Below are 24,756 nucleotides of genomic sequence, written 5' to 3'. Positions count from 1 at the left end.
CAGGATTTCATAACTAAGTCAGCTGGTTTGAACACAGTGCTGGGAAAGCTGTGGTTTGGAATCTATGCAGCCTTAACCATTTCCTTTTGTTTTGTGGAACGTTCCTTATCCTCGCCATTTACTCTATACTCATAGGAGGCTTTCTTTAAACCAGAAGGTGGTCTTGATATAATCTATACTGAGGAAACAGGAGGACATCTCGTAAGGAATCATGATTACTTCCTGAATATAATGAAAGGCATCATTTGTTAACTACCTGCATTTTTTCCATTTAAACTTCATGTAACTGTACTGAGATATATCATTATCTCCATTTTATAGATGAAAAAACTCAAAATTAAAGAAGTTAGGAATTCACTCATACCGCAAAACTATTAACAGTGATTCAAACCCAGGACTGTCTGACTCCAAGGCTGGTGATCAACAATGACTTCAAATGCTATCCCAGTCCATGTCAACTGCCTTCAGGCAGTCTCAGGGGCCATGTCTGATTCTTCTGTCTGCCCAGCATCATGCACAGGTCTTGCACAGAAAGGGTGCCTAGGAAAGGTTTTCTGAATTGAATTTAAGTGTCTTAGATTCAATTTCATGGCACTGATGTTGGTCATTATGGGCTTAGACGTTTATAAGAATCTACTTAAATAAGTGTCTAAGCCCATAATGACCAACATCAGTGCCATGAAAAAAAATCACACAGTCCCAGCTCATGGTCCTGTTCCAGGCCTCAGGATACAATGTAGTTAAAGGAAGGCAAAGCCATGAAGGTCTGGGACCAGAGTTTTATATTCAAGAGGCTTTGAACAACTATTATGAAGGAGTATAGCTCCTTTTGCTGTGGAAAGCTTGAAGATAGCTAAAAGAACAGTTTGAGAGGCCCATGAGACATCCAGCAGTTTTGCTACATGGGCTAGGACTGGACCTCAGGAGAGAGGGATGAGGTGGATGTTTAACTTTGGGAGTCATCAAGGTACAAATGGAAGCCATGAAATTGTCCAGGGAGAGTAAGTAGGGAAGAAAGGTCTAGAACAGATTCTGCCTGAGCCTGAAACTTTGGTCTTGGAGTTGGCACCTCTTCTTCCCATAACCCAAAAGTTGCATGCTTACTGAATTCACCTTCACTGAGTCTTTTACCTGTACTAAAGCAAGAGCCCCCACAAAATTGGACCCGCTGCCTCCACTGTCATCTAGCTAACATACATGCATCTGTACACAGTGCTCAGCATGTCACTTTTCTACTCATTATACCTCATGATCCATTTGAGGCTGCCATCCGTTTTTTCATTTTATAGATTAAGAAGACTAAAGCTGAGGCAAGTCAGAAAACTTGGCCAGAGTCAAAAAATTACTGGAAAAGTAGTATTCAAAATTCAGTTTTCTGAACTTCAGAGACTTTACTTTTACCATCTTACCATGCTGTCTTCTAAACAGGTATTTATACCTTTTTATATCTAGATTATCTTGAGCCTTTCCCTTTCCTAAAAATTCTAACAATAACAAAAATACTGGCCAGCTGCAGTGGCTCACACCTGTAATCTCAGCACTCTGGGAGGCCAAGGCAGGCAGATCACTTGAAGTCAGGAGCTTGAGACCAGCCTGGCCAAAATGGTGAAACTCCATCTCTACTAAAAATACAAAAATTAGCCACGTGTGGTGGTGCATGCCTGTAATCCCACTACTGGGGTGGCTGAGGCAGCAGAACTGCTTGAACCTGGGAGGCAGAAGTTGCAGTGAGCCAAGATTGGGCCACTGCACTCCAGCCTGGGCAACAGAGTAAGACTCCAAAAAAAAAAAAACCCACAAACAAAAAACTCATCAGAAGTCGGAATATCTCTTTTCACAGTATCATACACCTATACAGTACTTTATAATTTTAAAACACATTGCCTCATTTTAACTCTTATAACTGAAACATAGGTAGTATTACAATCTTCATTTTTGGATGGATTTTTTTTTTTTTAAACAAATTAAAGCTCAGGAAAGGGAAATAACTTGCCCATAATCATATAGTGTGTCAGGAGTAGAGGCAGATGTTCAACTTGGATTGGACTCTAAAGTGCAGGCTTTCTCCGTTATACTTCACTATCTCAGGATGTTAATTGCCCTATCACCCTTTCTTCAGAAAAGGGTCCAGGGGCATAATTTCTTGATAACTTACCTTGCATCTGGCCAATGGTTAGATCTTTATCCAATCTATCAACACCTAGAAAACAAGAGAATTCATTGTGAAATAGATTTTGCTGTTCAAGTACTAAGTAAAAAGTGTTACAAAGTTGTAAACATGATAACATTCTCAATTTATGTTTATACCAATCCTAACTCCCAGAGCATATTCTCACCACCAGATGAAACTTTTCAGGTTGAGATTCCCCTAAAATCACTATGTTAAACTGGTTCTGAAAACAGGGTTTTACTATTTTAATTCTCATAATACTCAGAATATCCTTATACCACTGTATCTAGCTCTAGGCTAAGAAGGACTTGAGCTTGACCAAGTAGACAGGCCAGGCCAGAATTAGGTCATCCTAACGCTTAGATGAATGCCTATGCTAGTTAGGTTTAGAGACTGGGTGTAGGGAGGAGAAAAGGCATAGATGAATGAGGAAGGTATTCTACTTTGGATGTCACTACTTATTTGGTGAGAAGTTTTAATGAGGTCATATTGAGATGACAATATACCAACACTGCTATGGACTGAGTTGTGTCCCCCTAAAACTCATGTTGAAGCCCCAATTCCCAATGTGACTGTATTTGGAACTAGGGCCTATAAGGACGTAACAAAGGTTAAATAAGGTCATGAGGGCAGAGCTCTGACATGATAGGATGAACGTCCCTAATTAACGTCCTTAAGAGAAGAGACACCAGAGAGCTCACGTTCACTCTTTCTTGGCCATGTGAGGGCACAGAGAGAAGGCAAGCCAGGAAGAGAGCCCTCACCACAACCTGACCATGCTGGCACCCTGATCTCAGATTTCCAGCCTCCAGAACTGTGAGAAAATAAATTTCTGTTGTTTAAGCCACCCAGTCTATGGTATTTGGTTATGGCAGCCTGAGCTGACTAATACATGCACATATACACTTACCAGCCAAGAGCAGCAATTTAGGAATGGGACAACTAAGAAAGAGATTGGATAAGCCTCGGAACCAGCCATCCCAGTATTTTTCTGTTTTTGCCAGTTCAATTCTCCAGGTGTATGGATGGTCTTTCTTGGTCTGGAGGAATAAGAGCAAGTTCTGAGTCTCCGAGGGCAAGCCCTGGAGGAACAGGATTAAAAACTAGATCCCTGGGAAAAGGAAAGGGAAGGAAACTAGCACTTATTAAGGACCTACTGAGTCCCAGACATTTTCATATACATTCAGTCCTTCTAACAGTCTTGTTGTATGGGCCACTGTAATATTCATTTTAAGATAATTACAAGTTTACTTTTTATTGCTATTAGTTTCTGTAAGTTTAGGAAACTTTCTTAAGATCACAAAGCTAGTAAGTGGTAGTGTCAAGATTAAGCCTTTCTCATACTTGGTTGGCAAAAAGGATGTTTTTCATCAAAATAATAACTACAAAGAACATATTGCAGTATGAAAAATGTTTATAATATAAGCAAGAAACAGATTACAACATGTCATCGAAGTTAGGATTAGTACTGGAAAAATGTGGTATACTTATAGTAAAGTACAAAAAAGGAAAACTGAAAATAAGTTGATTTGTTAGTAGAGTATTTTTTCTTATATTTTATGATAATGATATAATGTTCCTGCAATAGTAATTTTGAAAGGAAATATGAGACAAATATGACAAAATGTCAACATTTATTAAATCTTTATAGTAGATAAGTACAGAGTATGCAATCAAATATTGGCTAAAAAAATAATTCTCTATAGTTTTCTATACCATTGAAATATTTGAAACATTATAATTGAAATAAATATACTGAATCAACCACAATATGAAAATCTAAAAGCGAACACAAGATAGTAACATATTACGTTAAAGATCACTGGATGCTTAAGATGTCCATACTACCCAACGTAATCTACAGATTCAACATAATCTCTATCAAAATTCCAATGGCCTTTTAGGAAATAGAAACAAATCATCTTAAAATTCATATGGAATCTCATGAGACACTGACTAGCGAAAAGAATTCTGAAGAAGAACAAAATTGGAGAACTCACACTCCCCAAGTACAAAGCTGCAGTAATTGAAACAACTTGGTACTGGCATAAAGACAAACAGACCAGTGGAACAGAATACAGAGCCCAAAAATAAACCTTCACATAAATGGTCAGATGATTTTTGACAAGAGTGCCAAGACCACTCAGTGAGGAAAGAATAGTCTCTTCAACAAACAGTACTGGGATAACCAAACAGATATGCATATTCCAAAGAATGAAGCTGGGGCCTTATTCCCCAGCTTCATTAAAGACCTAGTAAGACTAAGATTAAAGACCTAGTAAGTCTAGTAAGACTAAGACATAAAACTCCTAGAAGAAAACATGGAGGAAAAGCTGGACACTAGACTTGGCAATGATTTCTCAGATATGACACCAAAAAGCAGTGAACAAAGGCAAAAATAGACAAATGGTACTATGTGTATGGAATGGGAGAAAATCTTTGCAAATCATATATCTCATAATGGATTAATATTCAGAATATATAAAGGACGCCTACAATTCAGCAACTAAAAACATCGAGTAACCTGATTAAAAAATGGTCAAAGGGCTTGAATAGACATTTCTCTAGAGGTGATACAGAAGTGGCCAATAAGCATATGAAACGATGCTTAACATTACTAATCAATAAATAAATGCACATCAACACCACAATGAGAAACCATCTCACCCCCATTAAGATGACTACTATCAAAAAAGAGAAAAATAAGTGTTGGTGAGGATGCAGAGAATTTGGAACCCTTGTGTACTGAGTTGTAAAATGGTTCAACCAATAGGAAAAACATTAAGGCAGTTCCTCAAAATATTAAAAATAGAACTACTACATGATGCAGGAATCCCACTTCTGGGTACATATCCAAAGAATTGAAAACAGAATCTCAAAGAGGTATCTGCAAACCCATGTTCATAGCAGCACTACGGATAACAGCCAAGAGGTGGAAGCCACTCAAATGGCCACTGATGGACGAATGAATAAACGAAATGTGGTATATACATATATAAGTCAGTTCAGAAAAAGGAAGAAATGCTATCACAAGCCGCATAGGGACTGAACTTTGAGGACATTATGCAAAGTGACATAAGCCAGTCACAAAAAGACATATATGATCCCACTTATATGAGGTATCTAAAATAGTCAAATCCATAGAAACAGAAAGTAGAATGGTGGTAACCGGGGCCTTTGGAAGAGTTTTGGAAAAGGGGAGTTGTTGTTTATATCTCAGATGTTTCACAACAATGTGAATATTAACTGTACACTGAAAAATTACCGAGATGGCAAATTTTATGTTTTTTTAATGGATGGAAGGAAGGAAGGAAAGAAAGATGGCCAAATGGGAAATCAAGAAACTTGAGTCTTCTAGTCCTATCTTTGCCACTGATTTTCTCAGGTCCCTTCCCTTCTTTGGGCCTTGGTCTTCTGTCAATAAAGGAGACATAAAGGTACCTTATGATTCAAATATTCTCACTAAAGAACTAATTCTATTCTCCACTGTTAATATTTACCAGGGGTAGGACACTTTAAAGGAAATACTGCCATTTCAGCCTGGAACCTCAGCCTGTCCTATTCCCCACAACACTTTCCTTTAATGAGCCATTTCTAAGAGATCAGCTCTACCGTCAGAGACAAGGCATAATCTCACAAGCCCCTCCTATATGCACACTGAACTTCACAGGGAAATGACAAATTTAACGTAAGAGAACCTCCAAAAAGTAATATTATAATATATATATATATAAAACAGTTCATCTCAAATCTTAAAATTTGTAAAACCAAAGGAAAAATTCTGGATAGAATTAGGATTTCTCCTGTATTTAGGTTATTGGAAATAAATCCTTTCTCCCAAGAGCTGGATCATAAAGTTTAGTTTAGATGCCTATTGGATGCTGTGAAAATGGTAATAAAGCCGGTTGATATAATGAGATCCACTTGTTGTTGGGTGGGAGAAACAGAAAGTTGGCTAACAATCTTTCTGGGATGTTTACCTGGGCGAGATGCAGTTCTCCACACAAGGGCATCCACCACAGGCCTTGCATTATCTCCCACTGTTTCACTGGAAAAGTGTTTAAAAACATAACGCTTTGTGTCAGTCAGATCTGACTGAATGCAAGTCCCAAAGCCATCATTAACTAATAACTGTGGGCCCCTTGGGAAGTTACTTAATTTCTTCCAGCCTGGTTTTTCTTTCTTTCTTTCTTTTTTTTTGAGACAGAGTCTCACTCTGTTGCCTAGGCTGGAGTGCAGTGGCGCAATCTCGGCTCACTGCAACCTCCGCCTCCTGGGTTCAAGCAATTCTCCTGCCTCAGCCTCCCGAGTAGCTGGGACTACAGGCGCATGCCACCACGCCCAGCTAATTTTTGTATTTTTAGTAGAGACAGGGTTTCACCATGTTGGCCAGGATGGTCTCGATATCCTGACCTCGTGATCCACCCGCCTCGGCCTCCCAAAGTTCTGGGATTACAGGCATGAGCTACTGTGCCCAGTTCCAGCCTGTTTTCTTAGCTGTGAAATTGGCAGCACAAGATCTGAAAGAATTGTAAGGATGAGCTAAAGATACCCATGTATGTGAGACAACAGGAGTGTGGTCTGGCACATAAACAAGTATTAAAATTTTTTTTAAATACATAGGATGTCAGTAACCTTGAAAAAGAAGAACAAAGTTGGAGGACTTACACACTGTCTGATTTCAAGACATACAACAAAGCTACAATAACAAAGACAGTGTGGTACTTGCATAAGGGCAGACATATAGATCAATAGAATTCAGAGTCCAGAAATAAAATCTAACATTTATAGTCAACTGATTTTCAGCAAAGGTGCCAAGATAATTAAATGGGGAAAAAGGAGCCTTTTCAATAAATGGACCTGGGACAGACTATTTATTGGATATCTACATGCAAAAGAATGAAGTTGGTTTCATTCCTGGTATTATATACAAATATTGACTCAAAATGGCCTAAATGTAAGAGCTAAAGAAAATTCTTAGAAGAAAACATAGGTATAAATCTTCATGACTTTCAGGCAAAGCCTTCCTAGATATAATACCAAAAGTACAAGGGACAAAAGGAAAAACAGATAAATTGAATTTCATCAAATTAAAACTGTCTGTACTTCTAAGAATGCCATCAAGAAAGTAAAAAGACAACCCACTGAATGGGAGAAAGTATTTGCAATTTAGGGATCTGTATCTAGAATATATATAGAACTCTTAAAATTCAGTAATAAAATCAAATAACCCAAGTAAAAAATGGGCAAAGTATCTGAAAAAACATTTCTCCAAAGAAAATACATAAGTGGACAATAAGCTCATGAAAAGAAACTCAATATCAAGAGTCATTAGGAAAATGAAAATCAAAACCACAATCAGATACTACTTAATACACATTAGGATGGCCATAATCACAAAGAGAGAAAATAACAAGTGTTGACAAGGATACTGATAAACTGGAACACTCATACACTGCTAGTGGGAATGTAAAAGGGTGCACCCGCTTTGGAAAACGGTCTGTCAGTTCCTCAAAAGGTTAAATATACTTACCATATGATCCATCAGTTCCAATCCTAGCTGTGTACCCAAGACAAATAATAAAAGCCTATATCCACACAAAAAGTTACACACAAATGTTCAAAGAAGTATTATTCATAATAGACAAAAATTGGAAACAACCCAAATGTCCATCAAGCGATGAATGGAATAAAAACTGTGGTATAGCCATACAATGGCACATTATTCAACCATATAGAGAAATGAGGTATTTGATACGTGCTACAATATGGATGAACCCTGGTAATTTTATTCTAAGGGAAAAGAAGTCAGTCACAAAAGACCACATATTATTAGTTCCATTTATATTTTATGTCCAGATTAGGCAAATCTATAGAGATTAGATTAGTGGTTGCCAAGGCTGGGAGGGTTGGGGAGAAATAGGGAGTGAATACTCATGGACACTCCTAATTAATGTGCCTCAGTTCACCCTCTCAACAGAACTGCTGGAGTTTATGAAACCACATAATTGGGCTTATAAAAAAATACAAAGAAAAAATGAGTTAGAATTAAAAATCGAGGATCTGGGTGTGTTTTAGCTTTAACTTTTATGTGTGACCATGGGCAAGTATCTGTACCTAAGTTGTAAAATGGTGATAATATCTACAATGCAGAACTAAAATGAGAATTAGAGATGATAAATGTGAAGCATTCAGCATAGTGCTTAGCACATAATGAGTAAAAAGCAATTAATTATATTAAGAGTCTCAAATCTACTAAATGCGTGCTTGATGACCTTGGGCAAATCTCTTAACTTCTGAGCCTCAGATTCTACACCGTAATATGGGAGAAAAGATCTCTCCACACCTCATAAGATGTTGAGAGGACCAAATAGACCATGCGTTATTTATACCTTTGTAAACTCTAAAGAGGTACAAAGTATTATATTTCTGATCACTGATTTTAAAGATGGCAAGAAGATCCTCAAATTTAAAATCCTGTTTAAAAATATATTCTCCTTCTTGCTAACAGCAGCATCTCCAAACGCAAAGAAGTAGGTCATTACATGTTCATTACCTGCCATTAGTAAGATGTTTATAATCAAATCCATCCCTAGTCTGCTGTTCATGATCACTAAACATTTTCAAGAAAAAAGCACTTGTTACCACTACTTGCCTAGCAAGTACTTATAAAACACTATTTATACAACCCTGAGCTAAATGCAGAGGGAAATTCATGCAGAACATCAGTTTCTGCCACAAAATACACATTTTTTGTTTGTTTGGAATACAATTCTTGCACAGAGGACAACCTGAGTCAACAGATGACTAGCAAAGGACCATAGGATTTCTGAGTGTGACTTATAAAATCAGTTCTATGACTTAATATGTACAACTTCAAAAAAAAAAAGTGCTAAGGTGTGTCATATAGACTTTCAGTGCTGTGTTGGAAAGAGAGTGATATCAATTAAGGTCAGAAAGCTTCCCCAAGGAAGCTGGGTGTGGTGGCATGCACCTGTAGTCCCAACTACCGATACTGGGGAGGCTGAGCTGGGATGATCACATGAGCCAAGGAATTCAGCCTGGGCAACACAGCAAAACCCAGTTTCAAACGAACAAACAGACAAAAAAAAAAGAAAGAAAATGAAAGAAAGCTTCCTCAAGGAGATAAACTTTGAAAGACAGATGGACAGGGTAAGATCTGAATGAGCTTAGAACAGACTAGTAGGAAATGGAATTCTTCTCATGGGAGGAAACACAGGAACAGAAGAACAGGTGAGAAAGCAGTCTGTTTTAGGGGAGGGTAAACAGTGTAAGTTTTATGTTCCAATTGGTCAGAGCTATCAACAGCGCTTTACATCTTATAGTTAAGCTAAGTATCTCTTATGATAGTGTCTTTGTGCCCTAAAATACCTGATGGCAAACAAAAAGAACAATGTTATCAGCGCTTCCCCACCCACACACAGTTTGAACCATTCCATACTACATCTTTTCAAGAATCAATGTTTTAACCCACCTCCATGTCATCTTCCTTTTTCCTCTTGCTTATTGACTCACTTCCTTCCTCATCTTCTTCTTCTTCCTCTATGATTCCTTCCACTATAGATTTTGAGCCTTCTGGACTTGTAATTCCTTCACACCTAGGTTTTTTTTTAAAAAAGTGCTATTACACACCTCTTTCCAATACAGAAATTATCTCAGAGATACTCATGGCCTTTTAAAATCAAATGTTAGATAAAACTTAACAATTATCCTGGTAGGAGGATAGAATTGTGCATTTCCAGGGCTGTGGAAATCATGGCCAATGTATAACTATACTCCAAGGGCTGGTTTCCACTTCTTACACCAATACTGACCCATAGAAAGGAAACAACCATTTCCTCAGGCATGAGTTTTATTGGCATAATCTTACATAATCTTCATAACAATCCTATGAAGTAGCCCTCAAGAGTTAAGAAAATTGTCTAGTATCACCTAACTCATAAGCGGATAAGGCTGGGATGCAAATCCAGGCTCAACTAACTCCAAAACATGGTGCTTTTCTGCTGAACCCTGCTTACAGTAGAACAAGGCTCAAACAGAATGATAAAAGGCCTCACTTTTTAATTAGTTGACAGAAACCATCTGAACCAACCAATTATTGTTTTTCTCTTTCAAATGGCATCTCTAGAACAAGCAAGATAAAAAGAGACTGGGATAAATTCAAAGGTCAGCGGTAGATTTTTAAGAATGATAACTTCTCCCTCTCTGTCTTCTCTGCCAAACCTTCAGTGAAGTGTACGTTCATAAATGTTTTGTTAAGTAGGAGTTTTATATGAAACTTGAGGTGCCAAGCTTCACATGTAGTATACAGTATAGATGTGATTTAAAAAATAGTGTAACAAAGAAACATATGCTTTGAATTTCTATAGCCTGTGGATCAGGAGGTTCAAGGCAATTTCACCTAGATCATAAGGGGCAGGAAAGTTCCAGCTATCTATGTGACAATTAACACACGTGCACATACACACTCTCCTACACATAGGTTTACTTATTAAGAGAAAACATCACTGGAAATAAAATTTTAAAATCACTCAACTATCTGCATATATGCCATGGAAAATGCTTTACTACTGATTAGACAAATTTGAGGTCTCAAAATATTTAGGAATTGAAAAGTGGGCAGTCTCACAGCTTATTCAAAGTCTTGCATTTAGACTACCTGGTATTTCTACTGAAATTGCCCTTTTAGGCATAAAACCCGTAATATAGGCCTTGAAGTCAAATACACAGGAGTTTGAATCTCAGCTATGTCATCCACGAGCTATGTGATCTTGGGAAACTACCTCTCTGAACTTCTATTTCCTCATCTATAAAGCAATACTTATCCTAAAGAGGTATTGTAGGGATTAAATGAGATAGTGCAAATGAATTAATGAATCTAGGTAATAAACATCAACGGCTCCTGACATTAAAAAAAAAGAGAGAGAGACAACCGGCTGGGCGTGGTGGCTCACGTCTGTAATCCCAGCACTTTGGGAGGCCGAGGTGGGCGGATCACAAGGTCAGGAGATAGAGACCATCCTGGCTAACACGGTGAAACCCCGTCTCTACTAAAAATACAAAAAATTAGCTGGGCATGGTGGCACTTGCCTGTAGTCCCAGCTACTCGGGAGGCTGAGGCAGGAGAATTGCTTGAACTCAGGAGGCAAAGGTTGCAGTGAGCTGAGATCGCGCCACTGCACTCTAGCCTGGGCGACCAAGTGAGACTCCGTCTCAAAAAAAAAAGACAATCAGACATTATGTACTTCCTGATGGCAGTACACAACATCACCTATTAAGTATTCTGGCAAACAAAACACCTGATCCCAATGAAGCTTCTAGGTTTAACTATTTATAGAGAATATAAGGAACAAACAAATATGTTAAATTATGGCCTGAGAATTCAATCAGCAAATCCAGATCACGGGAAATTCTATGGGGCAAACAGGAAGGTTTCCTCAAGAAATAAATTGCAAGGAATCAAAAAAGAAAGCGAGATACAAGTGGAACCTTAGATTAAAAGATGCATGAGAGGTGTATCAACCAATTGCTATCTACTTATTTTGATTTTGACTTTAACCATAAAAAATTATTTATGAGACAATCAGAAATGTGAATATTGATTAGATATTTGATGATATTAAAGAACTGCCAATTTTTTAGGTGTAATAATGTCATTGTGATGATGTTTAGAGAGTCCTTATTTTTAGATCATATGAAAATCTTGCAGAGGAAATTATATTTGTTTGGAATTTGCTTCAAAATATTTTGTGACTGGGGAAATACATAGGGGCACAGATGAAACAAATGAGACATAGTTACGGGTTAATAACCATTGAAAATGGACAATGGGCACACTAGGGTCCATCCACTATATTACTCTTCTTTTATATGTGTGAAAATTTTCCAAAATATAAGGTTTTAAAAATGAGACAGTGCATATAAAATACCTTGCAGAGTGCCTGGCAAATAGTAAACACTCAATGCTGTCATCATTTTCATCTAACTCCTGTCTGTTCTGTTGGGCAACATTTTCTCAATTCATCAAACTTTAAGTTTATTTTGTGACTATACAGCAATATCCAGAATACCATGTAATTCCATCAGGAAAGATCAATTGGGCTAAATAATCTTAGCTCATTCTTAGAATCTGGCTTTCACTCAGGCTATGCCAGAGCTTTTTTATTATAATTCCCTCACCGCCAGGTTTGGCTTAGAAGGAGACGGTTACTAGAATGAAACTCAGCTGCCATCACTAAGGTGAACATAATTTTTCATGTCTATGCTCTGGGATTCTTTGCTTTTTAACACATACAGTTTTGCTAAGGTAATCCAGTATTAAATAGAGGAGGAAAGAAAAGAAAGGGAAGGAAAGGAAAGGAAGGAGAGAAAGGAAGGAAAGCAAAAGAAAATCTGTAATTCCCTCACCATGTTTCTGCCTCTAATCAGACCAAGGGGGAAAAGTAAGACCTACTGTTTGACTTGGCCAACCATTGAGACACGGGCAGACTCCAGATTTCGAATCTGGCCACTCTTCACACTGGGAAAGAAAAGAATGAAGAGAGAAGGGTATTCAGTATCAATTGAATCAAATCATTGGAATCAAATAAATAATTCCACAGATTATGTGAGACCTAGTAAAAAGTAGTGATCACCAGTGTTTCTTACTATAGAGATTGCCACTACTACTCACCTGGCTATATGGTTATAAGCTAGGTAGTAAAAATTAAGTAAAAACACCATAGCCATTTCAGTTCTGCAGCTATTTATCAAGAGGATACTAGGTGCCAGGCCTATATTCAAGAAGCACATAATTCAGTAGGGAGAAAAAGACACACATAATGTTAATATAACAAGGCAAGGTTCAAAGAAGGCACTTTATCATGAATGAGGAGGTCAGAGAAAGCTCCCCAAAGGTCACAGCTAAACTGAGGAGCATAGACAACAAGTTTAACCAGAAAATAAAAGAGGTTGGTTGGAGCATTCTAGGCAGAGGGCACATTGTGAGCAAAGGTGCTATGATGTGAAAGTCGGCAAGATAATGATTTTAGAAGACTGGTTGCAAGCAGAAGCAGGGAGGAGGCAAAGGGGGAGCGTGGCAGAATAGGATTGGTAGGCAGGCACCAGCTTCTCCAGGGCCTTGTGTGCTGTGCTACAGAGTTGAGGCTATCTGAATAAATTAGGCTTCTCACATTTGTCCACCTAAGTACAACTTAGGGCAAAGCAAAATGACTGCATTCCCAGGGGGAACTGGAAACACTGCCTGAAGCAAGCCACCAGGAGAAAGTGTTTCTTTAAATCTCATTTCTTAGTTTAAAAAATCATTCAAAATTTTAAAGCCCCCCTCCTCAGATAATGACATTATTTCTTACTTTAATGGTAAACTGAGGCAATCAGAACTATTACCTCGTCTTTTAACTACCAACTGAATAAACAGATTCACCAATAATAATATACTCTGCCTTGATGCCTGTTTAATACATGAAATATCTCTATTCCAATGAAGGCCAACCTTGGGCACTAGTTCCCATCCCCTCTTGCCTCTGAAAAGATACTGTTTCCTTCAGTTATCCTGTCTCTCTTTTGTGTCACTTTTTTTCTCTTGTGGATATCACAACCATACTCTACTATCCAGCCTTTAAAAACATTCCCAATGCCACATTCACTACTACCTATTAATCCATTTCTCTGCTCTCCTACATAGCAAAGCTCCTCAAAAGAGTTATCTTGCTTTCTCTACTTTGTCACCTCTCATCCTTTCCCCAACTTATATCTGATTTTTATCTCCCATTTATTTTCAGATATTTATTTTGTCAAGGTCACTTCTATCATGCCAATTCCAACAGTCATTTCTTGGTCCTCATCTTACTTAATCTCTCTGCAGCATCTGACACAGTTGTTCTCTCCCTCCTTCTACAAACACTTGCTATACTCACCTGGTTTTCCTTTTACCTCATCAACTGTGCCTCTTCAGTTTCTTTGTTGGATCTTCCTCTTCCTCCCAAGCTCTAAATATTGTGGAATATCCCAAGACTCAGTCTGGGATCTTTTTCCTATCAATATCAAGTTCCTAGGTCTTCACATTCAATCTTTCACCTTTAAATATTAACTATGTGATGACGATTCTCCAATTTATCTCTAGTTCAGCCTCTTCTAATCTTCTAACTAGTATATACAATTGCCTACTTAACATTTCCACTTACATATGTAATAAGCATTTGAGTTTATCCAAACAAAACTGATTATCTGCCCCTTATTTGCTCCCATATCTACTTCTTTCTGTTTCTACCATTCATCCAATTGCTTGGGCTAAAAACCTAGAAGTCATCCTTAAGTCCCTTCCTGCCCTCCCCCGTCTCTCTCCCAACAGCCAATCCATAAACCAGTCCTGTCAGCTTTACCTTGAAAATACATTAAAAAATGACTCTTTCTTCCTCTGTTGCCATCCTAGTCTATGTTTACCATTCTTACTCTCCTATACTACAACAGTCTCCTAACCAACTTCATACCTTATTCCCCACTTCTTCTTCTATTCGATTTTCCTCAGAACAGCCAGAGTGGTGTAACCAAGATGCAAATTTGTATCTGTCTGACCTCAAAGCCCAGGTTTCCCCTAACTTTTTTGTTTTGTTTCAAGACAAGGTCTCACTTTGTTGTTAAAGCTAAAGTGCAGTACCATCATCATAGCTCACTGTAACCTTGAACTTCTGGGCTCAAATAATACTCCCACCTCAGCCTCCTGAGTAGCTGGGACTACAGGCACATGCCACCACACCCGGCTAATTAAAAAAAAAATTTTTTTTTTTTTTTTTTTTTTGTAGAGACAGGGTCTCACTATATGGCCCAGGCTGGTCTCAAACTCCTGGCCTCAAGTGATATTCCTATCTCAACCTCCAAAAGCACTGGGAGTACAGGTGTGAGCCACCACATCTGGCCTAAAGCCCAGGTTCTTAATGACTATACCCCTGCTGCCTCTCATTAGGAAACCTATGAGAGCAAAAGCAGTAATTAACTGGCTTTATATCGCAACATAAAAAAAATCTGGAATAGCCAAAATGGCCATCGGTCATAAACCTGATTCAGATATCCAGCAGAATAAAAAACAAAATTACCAAATACCTCATAGTATAACAATTTTCAGGTTCAGAAAAATCAATGACTCTCATGAAACCCAGTATCTTAACATTTAACAAACAGAACCCTTATGCTATCCTGTATCTGGCAAAAGAAACAAGACTCTACCTTAAGAGAAGGCCTACCATGATACCCAGGCTGCATGAGGTACCCTTCTTCTATATCCCCTGGCTTCCTTCGTTGTGTTGTGTTTATCCATCTCCTTGTTTGCATCCCCAGTTTTTTGATGATAGGAACTGAGCCTGATTCATCCCCCAGTTCTTAGATCAGGTACTGACACATCTTAGGCACTAGAAAAAAAAATTTACCGAATAAATTTTAAAGTTTGGAAACGGCCAGATGCAGTGGCTCATACCTATAATCCCATGACTTTGAGAGGCCGAGGCAGGCGGGCAGACTGCTTGAGTCCAGGAGTTCAAGACCAGCCTGGCCAACATGATAAAACCCTGTTGCTACAAAAAAAAAAAAAACCCAAAAAACAAAAATTAGCTGGGCGTCGTGGTGCACATCTGTAGTCCCAGCTACTTGGGTGGCTGAGGCAGGAGGATCGCTTGAGCCCAGAATGTCAAGGCTGCAGTGAGAGCTGTAATCACGCCACAGGACGCCAGCCTGGACAACAGAGTGACACCCGGTCTCAAAAAAAAAAAAAAAAGTATGGATAAAAGAGAGATGGGCTTTAGACAACTGAGCCAACTCTAGAATAACTTTCTCACTGGTTGTTATTGTGGAAGCAGGCAGGGCACCTGAGGTACAAGCCAAGCTGGCAGCAGCTACATTCTTGATGCTGTCTGCCCAAGATAGAGAGATCTTTGATATTTCCGCAAGAACAGGAATCCTGCATCACAGTAGTGAACAGGAAGTGGTAAAAACAACTTCACCAAACACAAACATCATTCTGACAAGCCATATTCTTGCATAAGACCCTTTGTCCTAGGAAAACTCCTAGGATATATTTACCAAGTCCTAAATTTCCACTTGATATCTGATTCAGTTAACAGATATATTCTGCCTGCTAGGGCAGTCTGCCATATGCTATATGAAAGTAAAAAAGAAATACAGAATAGCTTCTTCCCTTATGATGCAGGAAGGGCATTAAGACAGACATTAATAAAAATTAATATGAGCCATATCCCTCAAGGGAGGATTGGAAAACTTAAGGGTATACAGTGCAATATAATAGAGACTTAAAGGTCTCTAGTAATTTTGCTGAAAGAGTCATCTGGGTGGTTTGGAGAACTTAAGAGAAAATGTTCTGAAGAAGGGACTGGAGATAGAGTTAGAAGAATAGGAAGGAAGATAGGATGATGAAGACATTTATCCAAAGACTGATCTCCTTGTGGGAAGGGATAGTGTTTTATTCCTCTCTGAATCTTCACCTGTTAGCACAAAATAAGTGTTTAATAAATACTTTATCAAATGATTAACTGAATTAATGAATAAATTCATTCCTTTGCTTAAATGGAATTCTGACACTGATTTTTATAAAAACTACCCATTGAGTTTATTTACCCAAAATCCAAATAAACGTGAGGGAATGGAACCTATAGCCATCTTCCATTTCTCCACCATTTTATCTGAAACACAGCAAGTAAATCTAAAACCATGGAGCGTCAGAGGTGGATGAGGCCTTAGAAACCACCTAGTCTAACCTCTCACCTCAGAGGCAGAAACAGCTAGACCCAGCAGATGATCAATAATTACTAAGATTCCAGGAGGCACTACAGTGTATTGGGAAAAGAATGGGCTTCAGACAACTGAGCCAAATCTAAAATATTTTTAAATATTCAAAAAAATTCTGCTGTTTATATAATGTTTCCTCATATGTTATTACAATAAAGCATGGCAACTGAAATTCTATTCCTCGAACTTGGCGCTTGACCTAAAAAAGAAGAAAAGCTACAATCTAACATTTAGAATAAAGGCAACAGTGGCTGGGCACTGTGGCTCATGCCTGTAACCCCAACACTTTGGGAAGCTAAAGCAGGAGGATTACTTGAGGCCAGGAATTTGATTACTTGATTACTTGAGGCCAGGCTAAAGCAAGAGGATTACTTGAAGCCAGCCTGGGCAACATAGCAAGACCTCGTTTCTACAAAAAATTTAAAAATTAGCCAGGCTTGGTGGTGTGCACCTGTAGTCTTAGCAAATTGGGAGGCTGAGGTGGGAGGATTGCTTGAACCCAGGAGTTCAAGGTTGCAGTGAGCTAGGATCATGCTACTGCACTCCAGCCTGGGTGATAGAGTGAGGCCTTGTCTCCTAAATAAATAAATAAATAAGTAAATAAGCAAGCAAACAAACAAATTAATTAAATAAAGGTGACAAAGATTTGTTGGTTACCTCCATTCAATAGCATTCTCCAGAGACTTGAAGGTTTTAGGACGACCCCGTAAGAAATTCTGCATGCTATTAAGTGCATCCATAGCTGTACCTGGATGTTAAACAAAAACTGTAACCACATATTTTCTGAGCATTTACACTCACTGAGTCAATTACTATATATCTGCTCTTGATGACAGCAGAATTTAGTGATGCTTGCAGAGAAATAAACATGGCCCTCAATAATTTTTGCCTCTGGGGTATTCACTCCTTTATGTCATGCCCTCACACTGAAGAGGATGACTTATATTCACAAGCAGCAGTGTGACTTCTGAAGCTCGGTCAGAAAAGACATGGCAGCTTCTTTTTATATGATTAAATACAATTATGGAACATACATAGGATTGAAATAGTATGCAGTCATAAAAATATGTTAATGAAGAGTTTCTGATGACATGGAAAAACGGTTATCTTGTATAAACTTAAAAAGGATGTAAAGACAGAGGGACATATTTCAAGGTGAATGAAATCAACAATAAACTAAGACAAGGTAATAATCTACCATGGATGTCTCTTATTAAGTGAAATCCTGATTTGGTCCGTGCTAAGAAAACTCACCTTCTACAACATCAATCATGCACAGACCCAAGAGGCTTGGTACCAGGTTGGATGATGCTGTGTGGACTGCAATAGCACCACCCATGCTATGTCCAATCAGCATAATTGGAGGAGGAAGGTCCCCATACATGGCTTCAACCACATTGCCAACATCTCTGTAAAGAGAAGAAAAATACATAAGAATGCTTTCGGACAACACTATAAAAACGGTTTTCTTTCCCAGTTCCTTCCTTTGGTGTGTAACAGTTCTGGGAAACTGTAAAAGTCTATTGGGCCATCTTACAAACATACCTATGTAAACCTTCTAACATGCCCCCAGTATCAATATGTGTAGCCACACACCTAGCTCTCCTGATAAATGGCAGGTAAAGGACTAAGAACCCAAATTACTGAATTTTCCTTTACATCACACTTTCACTGTTCCACATATGTAGTACAATTACGTAAACATATACCTTTATTTTGAACCTAAGATTCAAACTCTGGAAAAATCATTTAACTGCTCTGTTTCAATTTTCCCATCTATAAAACAAGAAAAAAAATTTATTAAGCATTATAATGTAGTAAACCTCGAGATCACAAGATGAGCCCCAGCCTCAGTTTATTTTTCACTATGTGATCTTGGATTAGTTACTTAATCTCTCAGAAACTGAGTTTCAACATTTATAAAAAAAGAGAAAAATATCACTGACTGCTCTGGATTGCTTTGAGGATTAACTGAGAGGTGAACAAAAAAACACCTCGAAAGAGTAAAATGCTTCACAAATGTTAATTATTATTTACAATTTCTCATTTGTTTGAAGGATCAACATAAATGTAAGTACAGTGCTCTGAGAAACTAGAAAGGTGTTCAGAGCTCATTTTATTGGCTTTGGTTCTAGTCTTCAATTATGAATGGATCTGTTTGACAAAGACCAATTTTAAAGCTTTGAAAATTAGAACTGAAGTATGAAGTTTGGTTTTTAATTGCATGTAGGCCTTCCTTGCTATAGCAATAGGTGGACAAGAACAGTAAGGTGTGTTTCTGGAGACCCACTGGCTCTACTGCCTTATTATAGATATATATATTTTAGGCTAGTTCTACTCCCTTCTTTTGGGAGTGGCTGGTTCAACTTCAAAAGAAAGTTTTGTCTTGCTGAGCGTCATTACATACCTTAAGCGCACTCACACAGTGTTAACCAAATATAGCAAGTGTCAATGAAGGAACACAGACTTTCATATATAATCTCTACAGTATTCATAATGGCAAAGGCAAATGTTATTAGTTCTGTAGGAATTGATTTTTAAAATCTCATACAACAATTGCAGGAGTGAATAGGGTAGCCTCGGCAATTGTAGACCATCTGAATGGGAGATAGGGAGGCCACCAAACTTTGTAAGTGAAAACAAATGGTTTAATATTCCTTCGGACTTAAATTTAAGATTAAGACAGAAAGTGAAGCAGTTCAGGCAGTCATCCAAAGCGATAACAAATAGTTAAGATGAAAAGTCCAAGCTTCTTTGACACTAGTGCTGCTTCTATACGAACACAAAATTCTCTCCGGGAGACAAAATGATATGAAGGAAAGAAAAGAGAACTAATACTTATTCAGTGCTTCTTTTTCAGTTGTGCTATAAAACTTTCTTATAACATCACCTAATGTAATCCCTCAGCAGCCCTGTCTAGAAGGGTCTGTATTAATCAATTAATCTCACTGGGTCTATAAATATATTATTGCATTTCTACCAAGTAAATATATTATTGCATTTCTACCAAGTAAAAAGAGCTGCATTTTCTTACTACATATTACATATTTTCAATGTTTCAATGGGTTAACCAATTTATGCACTATTGGAACACTAAGCATGTGAGAGTTATTTATATTCTACTGCCCAAGGTCATCACCAAGTTCTGATTGCAAAAATTCAAAAAATTGCAACCTCAGGTATAAATGGTAAAGCCATCTCCCCTTGGCATAGGGTATTGTGAATTCAGAGTAATTTCATGAAGTCAAAACTATAATGCCTTTGCCCAGAGGCCACTGGAAAATATCAGGAACAAAGACTTGATACAAGTGGTCTTGGCCCAGTGCAGTGGCTCAAGCCTGTAATCTCAGCACTTTGGGAGGCCGAGGCGGGTGGATCACAAGGTCAGGAGATCGAGACCATCCTGGCTAACATGGTGAAACCCCGTCTCTACTAAAAATACAAAAAACTAGCCGGGCGTGGTGGCGGGCGCCTGTAGTCCCCACTACTCGGAGGCTGAGGCAGGAGAATGGCATGAACCCGGGAGGCGGAGCTTGCAGTGAGCCGAGATCGCGCCACTGCACTCCAGCCTGGGCGACACAGCGAGACTCAGTCTCAAAAAAAACAAAAAAAGCAAAAAAAAAAGTGGTCTTTAGAGTAAGTAACACAGAGGAAATTATTATACATACAGTTTCTAAAAAATAAAACAGGTAGTATTCCAAAGCTAATTCTGCATATTAAAATAACAGACCAGAAAAAAATTATATCCTCAATTAATCTAAAACAACACTGGATATAATTTTGGGGGCAAACTTTTTTTTTTTTTAAAGAAAAGACTAAAGTTTAAAACATGTTTATATTAAATATCAACATGTAATTTCCAGAATAATTCTTGAACAATTCCAAGAAACTTTCGGTTGCTAACACACAAATAATGAGTAAAATAAAAGGATGCTATGGACGACTATCTAAGTCCAATTCTCCTTAAAATACACATTAACTGAATTGAAGGGGTTCTGCAGTATCCGCCTCATGCACAAAGGTAGAGAGGTCTGAAACACACCAACTGAACATCGTGTCTGAGCTTAGGAAAGGCATATTTACCCAGGTAGAAGGTAGTTACGATTAATCACTTGATCATCTACCACCAAGAAAAATGTATTGTTATTAAAATCAAGCAGAGCATTCAGTCAACAAGTACCTTACTTGAGGTAAGTCCTGAAAATCCAGAGAAATACAATAAAGATGAAGTAGCAAGGGTTACCTACAAATCCAGACTGTAACTGGATGTATCACAATTTTGGTGGATGCTTTTTAAAGGGATTCTGTCATATTTTAATGCTAGGTTACTTTTCTGAGAAGCATTACTGTGTATCACAGAAACTGGAATATCAGAATGACCCAAGCTCAAATTTGGCTTTTTCACATACTTTCTTATGGAGTATTTAGGTTCCGCAGTTGATAGTAAGTATGCCTATTTTGAGATTTTTTTTTTCCACAGAGTAACTGAATTCAGAAATCACATAAATGTTTGACTGCTTGGATAATTTCAGCAAGAATCCAGTTTGTTCGCCCTTTTGATTCTTGGTCATCATCTTCATCTACTGTGGATGATTTTTATTATTAAAAAAATTTTTTGGTGCCAGTTAACAACTTACTACCTCAACTCCAATTCATCCTTCATTGCCTGCTCTACAAAAACAGACGTGAGTGAGGCCTTTAAATATTTTTCCCTTGCCAGTAGGCATGATGTTAAGCTATGTTAATGGAGGGTGCTAGAGAAACACAGAACTTCCCCCAGTATCCAACTCCTGCCAATTCCTGCACAATTCCTCCTGCACAAATGGCTTCTCCAGTACTCTAGCCCTCCCCCACCCAGTGTTTTTGTAGACAAGTGCCTCTGGTGAGATACCTCCCCAAGAATAGCTTTCCCTGTACCTTAGAGGGCAGAATTCTGTCAGGTTCCAAAGGGCAGATTTTCAGCAAGTTCTAACCTTCGGTAAGCCATGGTTGTGCATTCTCCAACAAGGTCTGGATCTCAACCCTGGGTGTACTCCCTCAGCCCAAGGGAGGAGTGGTTGTTCCTTATATCTGCTTTCCTATATTATTAAGAGTTTTCTTTACTTCTTACTACCAATCTCTCATTCCAATCCCCTGTTATTGTGAATAATTATTTATATTCAACTTTACTTATACAATTTACTATGTTGTTTCTCTCTCCTGATGAGCCCTAGACTGAAACATTATTATTTAGTCCATGTTTCCTTAAGGTTCTCAATTAATTCTTCAATTTCCTCTAGAATGTTAACCAAGGCATCATCATCAATTTGTCTGACTGCCTGGACACTCAGATGATGTATTTCACTTTTTTGTTAAAAGTCAAGAAACCCTTTACTTCCTTAAAAATCATTCACAAATCTTCCTAGAGGTATCACTAACAGGCTTGACTGTTTAAGGATATATTGCTCTCATATTAACAAAGGCAGTAGGAATAATTGGGGGAACAGATTCTTACCTCTCTTTTCATAGTTTTTAAGGCATATGTTCATTGAGTGGAATGATACTCATACTATACACATTATTTCTTTCTCTCTCTCTCTGACAAGGACTATAGTTGAATGACCTTAAATTCAATCTACTGACTGTGTGATTTCATACAGCTATTCAACCTATATGAGCCAGTTTCCTCATCTGTAAAAGGATATGTCTGTATTACAGAGTTAATAATGAGGATTAATTTCAATAAATGATTACACAAAATAATGATTATTAATAAATGCTTAGTTTATACTTTAATGAAAGCTGGCTGATAAAAAGTACACAAATAACACCTACTATAATAATAAAACAACTATCTCCAGGTAGACAGTAAAAAAATAATAGTATTAAAATTACTGCTACATCAGTTTGGGCTCTGAAGGAAAAAGTTTATTCTTAAATTAAAGCTGCTAAAGTAAAAGAGGGCAAGATATTTTTGGCCAAAGTGACCAAATACCTGAGAGAGTATGTATTAAAGCAGAATGGCTAGAAGAATCCTATTTATGCTATAGGTCAGTGATTCCCAAACAACAGTCATTGAACTGGCTCCATCAGATTCCTATATAGAGCTTTATCAAAATATAAATGTCCAGACCCCACGGCTAGAAGTAGGTCTGGGGTAGGGTCAAGTCATCTGTATGTCTCGTAACTTCTCAAGTGATTCTGATGAGTGAGCACTTTTGAGAGTCACTGTATATGCTACATTCATTTTTTACTTTAGGCCCAGGGTATAACTGTCATTTTTTTAATATCATGTTCTCATCTTTCTATGACATAAGACGAAGAATATGCACAGGATACCTGAAGGAGAAACTCTCAAGGCCTCTTGCATACAACTACTTTTCCAAGCATAAGTCCATAATAGGTATCCAGATTCAATGCAATTCCATCAACAGAAGAAAACTTTCAAAAGCCTTCACAAACTAAACTGTGCCTTGAAGAATTTTCATGTGCTTTATATGATGATCATTGCATTGGACATACCAAGAAAGATGCAGGTTTCTTTCAAGATTAAATAGTAAGGAGAAACCAAAAGTAGAGGAGAGAGAACAGAAGTAAATGTTCCTTGTGGTAATTATTCTCCAACAATCTCATCAGGAAAGTGATAAAGTTATAGTACTATTTATAATAGTGATGGGAGACAGGCAATGTGTAAGAAATATCTGGTTACTTACTTTGCCATTGTTTCTGCAGACAGATCTTCAGGATTCTTGACTTTTGTTTCACCTAAAATGAAAATAGTTTTAAAATAAAATTCCCACAGACAGGAATTATAAAAGCAGAAGAATTCTCTTTTAAAAATACCATCTTTGGACAATGGATTAAGGACTTTATAATTTTACACAATGAGTTTAGCAAGGATTTTCTACAGACAAATCTTTACAGTTATCCTAAGAAGGATAATTACAGTAGCCTAGCAAAGATTTATCCACATTGCTTATACATCAGCATAAGAATCTGGTTACTTTAAAGGGCATTTTCTTAGCTTAACACATATAAAATACAAAAATAAATACTATAAATAAAACTTTAATATATATACATACACATACATTTGTAAAGACTAGAAGCTACGACTTCCTTCAAAATGCCCAAATCGAGCTGGGCACAGTCGCTCACAACTGCTATGCTAGCACTCTGGGAGGCAGAGGTGAATGAATCACTTGAGGTCAAGAGTTCGATACCAGCCTGGCCAACATGTGAAATCCTGTCGCTACTAAAAATACAAAAATTAGCTGGGCATGGTGGCGCACACCTGTAATCCCAGCTACTAGGGAGACTGAAGCAGGAGAATTGCCTGAACCCAGGAGGCAGAGGTTGCAGTGAGCTGAGATTGTGTCACTGCACTCCAGCCTGGGTGACAGAATGAGACTCCATCTCCAACAAAAAAAAAAAAAAAGAAAAGAAAAAAAAAGCCCAAATGGAATAGACAAGGTAATTTTATGGCCATGTTGAAATTTCTAATAGTTACGACTATTCAAAGGGGCTTGATGACTATAATCCAGTAAATGGCTAATTAAGAACTTTACTCACCATGACTTCGCAGATCCAAAGCCACAATCCTACACTGAACTCTACTAATAATCGCTGCCTAGGAGAAAAAGGAAAAGGAAAAGTAGTTAAGACACATCTAGGATAACAAATTTTGCCCAATTCCCAATGATAACTTTGTAAAATGAACTACCATCAGAATTCAAAGGACCCAAGAGAATCAAAAGACTTTCTACTTTTAAGCAAAATGAAAGAATGATGAT

At 37.8% G+C, this 24,756-nt stretch overlaps 1 protein-coding gene across 7 annotated transcripts in view; it reads right to left on the bottom strand.

Annotated features, from left to right (window-relative positions):
- The window catches only part of PPME1 (protein phosphatase methylesterase 1), a 90,645-nt gene that overhangs the window by 5,412 nt on the left and 60,477 nt on the right, over window positions 1-24,756 (bottom strand). For 6 of the 7 annotated variants that reach the window (XM_077961368.1, XM_077961366.1, XM_015115140.3 and 3 more), the window contains 8 exon segments: window positions 24,536-24,593; window positions 23,677-23,728; window positions 18,239-18,393; window positions 17,642-17,732; window positions 12,645-12,710; window positions 9,666-9,789; window positions 3,081-3,210; window positions 2,156-2,200 (listed from right to left, as the gene is read on the bottom strand). In XM_077961368.1, coding sequence (XP_077817494.1) covers window positions 2,156-2,200; window positions 3,081-3,210; window positions 9,666-9,789; window positions 12,645-12,710; window positions 17,642-17,732; window positions 18,239-18,393; window positions 23,677-23,728; window positions 24,536-24,593 — 721 coding nt within the window. 7 annotated transcript variants of the gene reach the window in all.

The sequence above is a fragment of the Macaca mulatta genome, chromosome 14 (genome assembly GCF_049350105.2).
Source record: "Macaca mulatta isolate MMU2019108-1 chromosome 14, T2T-MMU8v2.0, whole genome shotgun sequence".
NCBI lineage: Eukaryota > Metazoa > Chordata > Mammalia > Primates > Cercopithecidae > Macaca > Macaca mulatta.
Note: the sequence above shows the minus strand (reverse complement) of the source record. Positions and strands in the feature narration are given on the sequence as shown.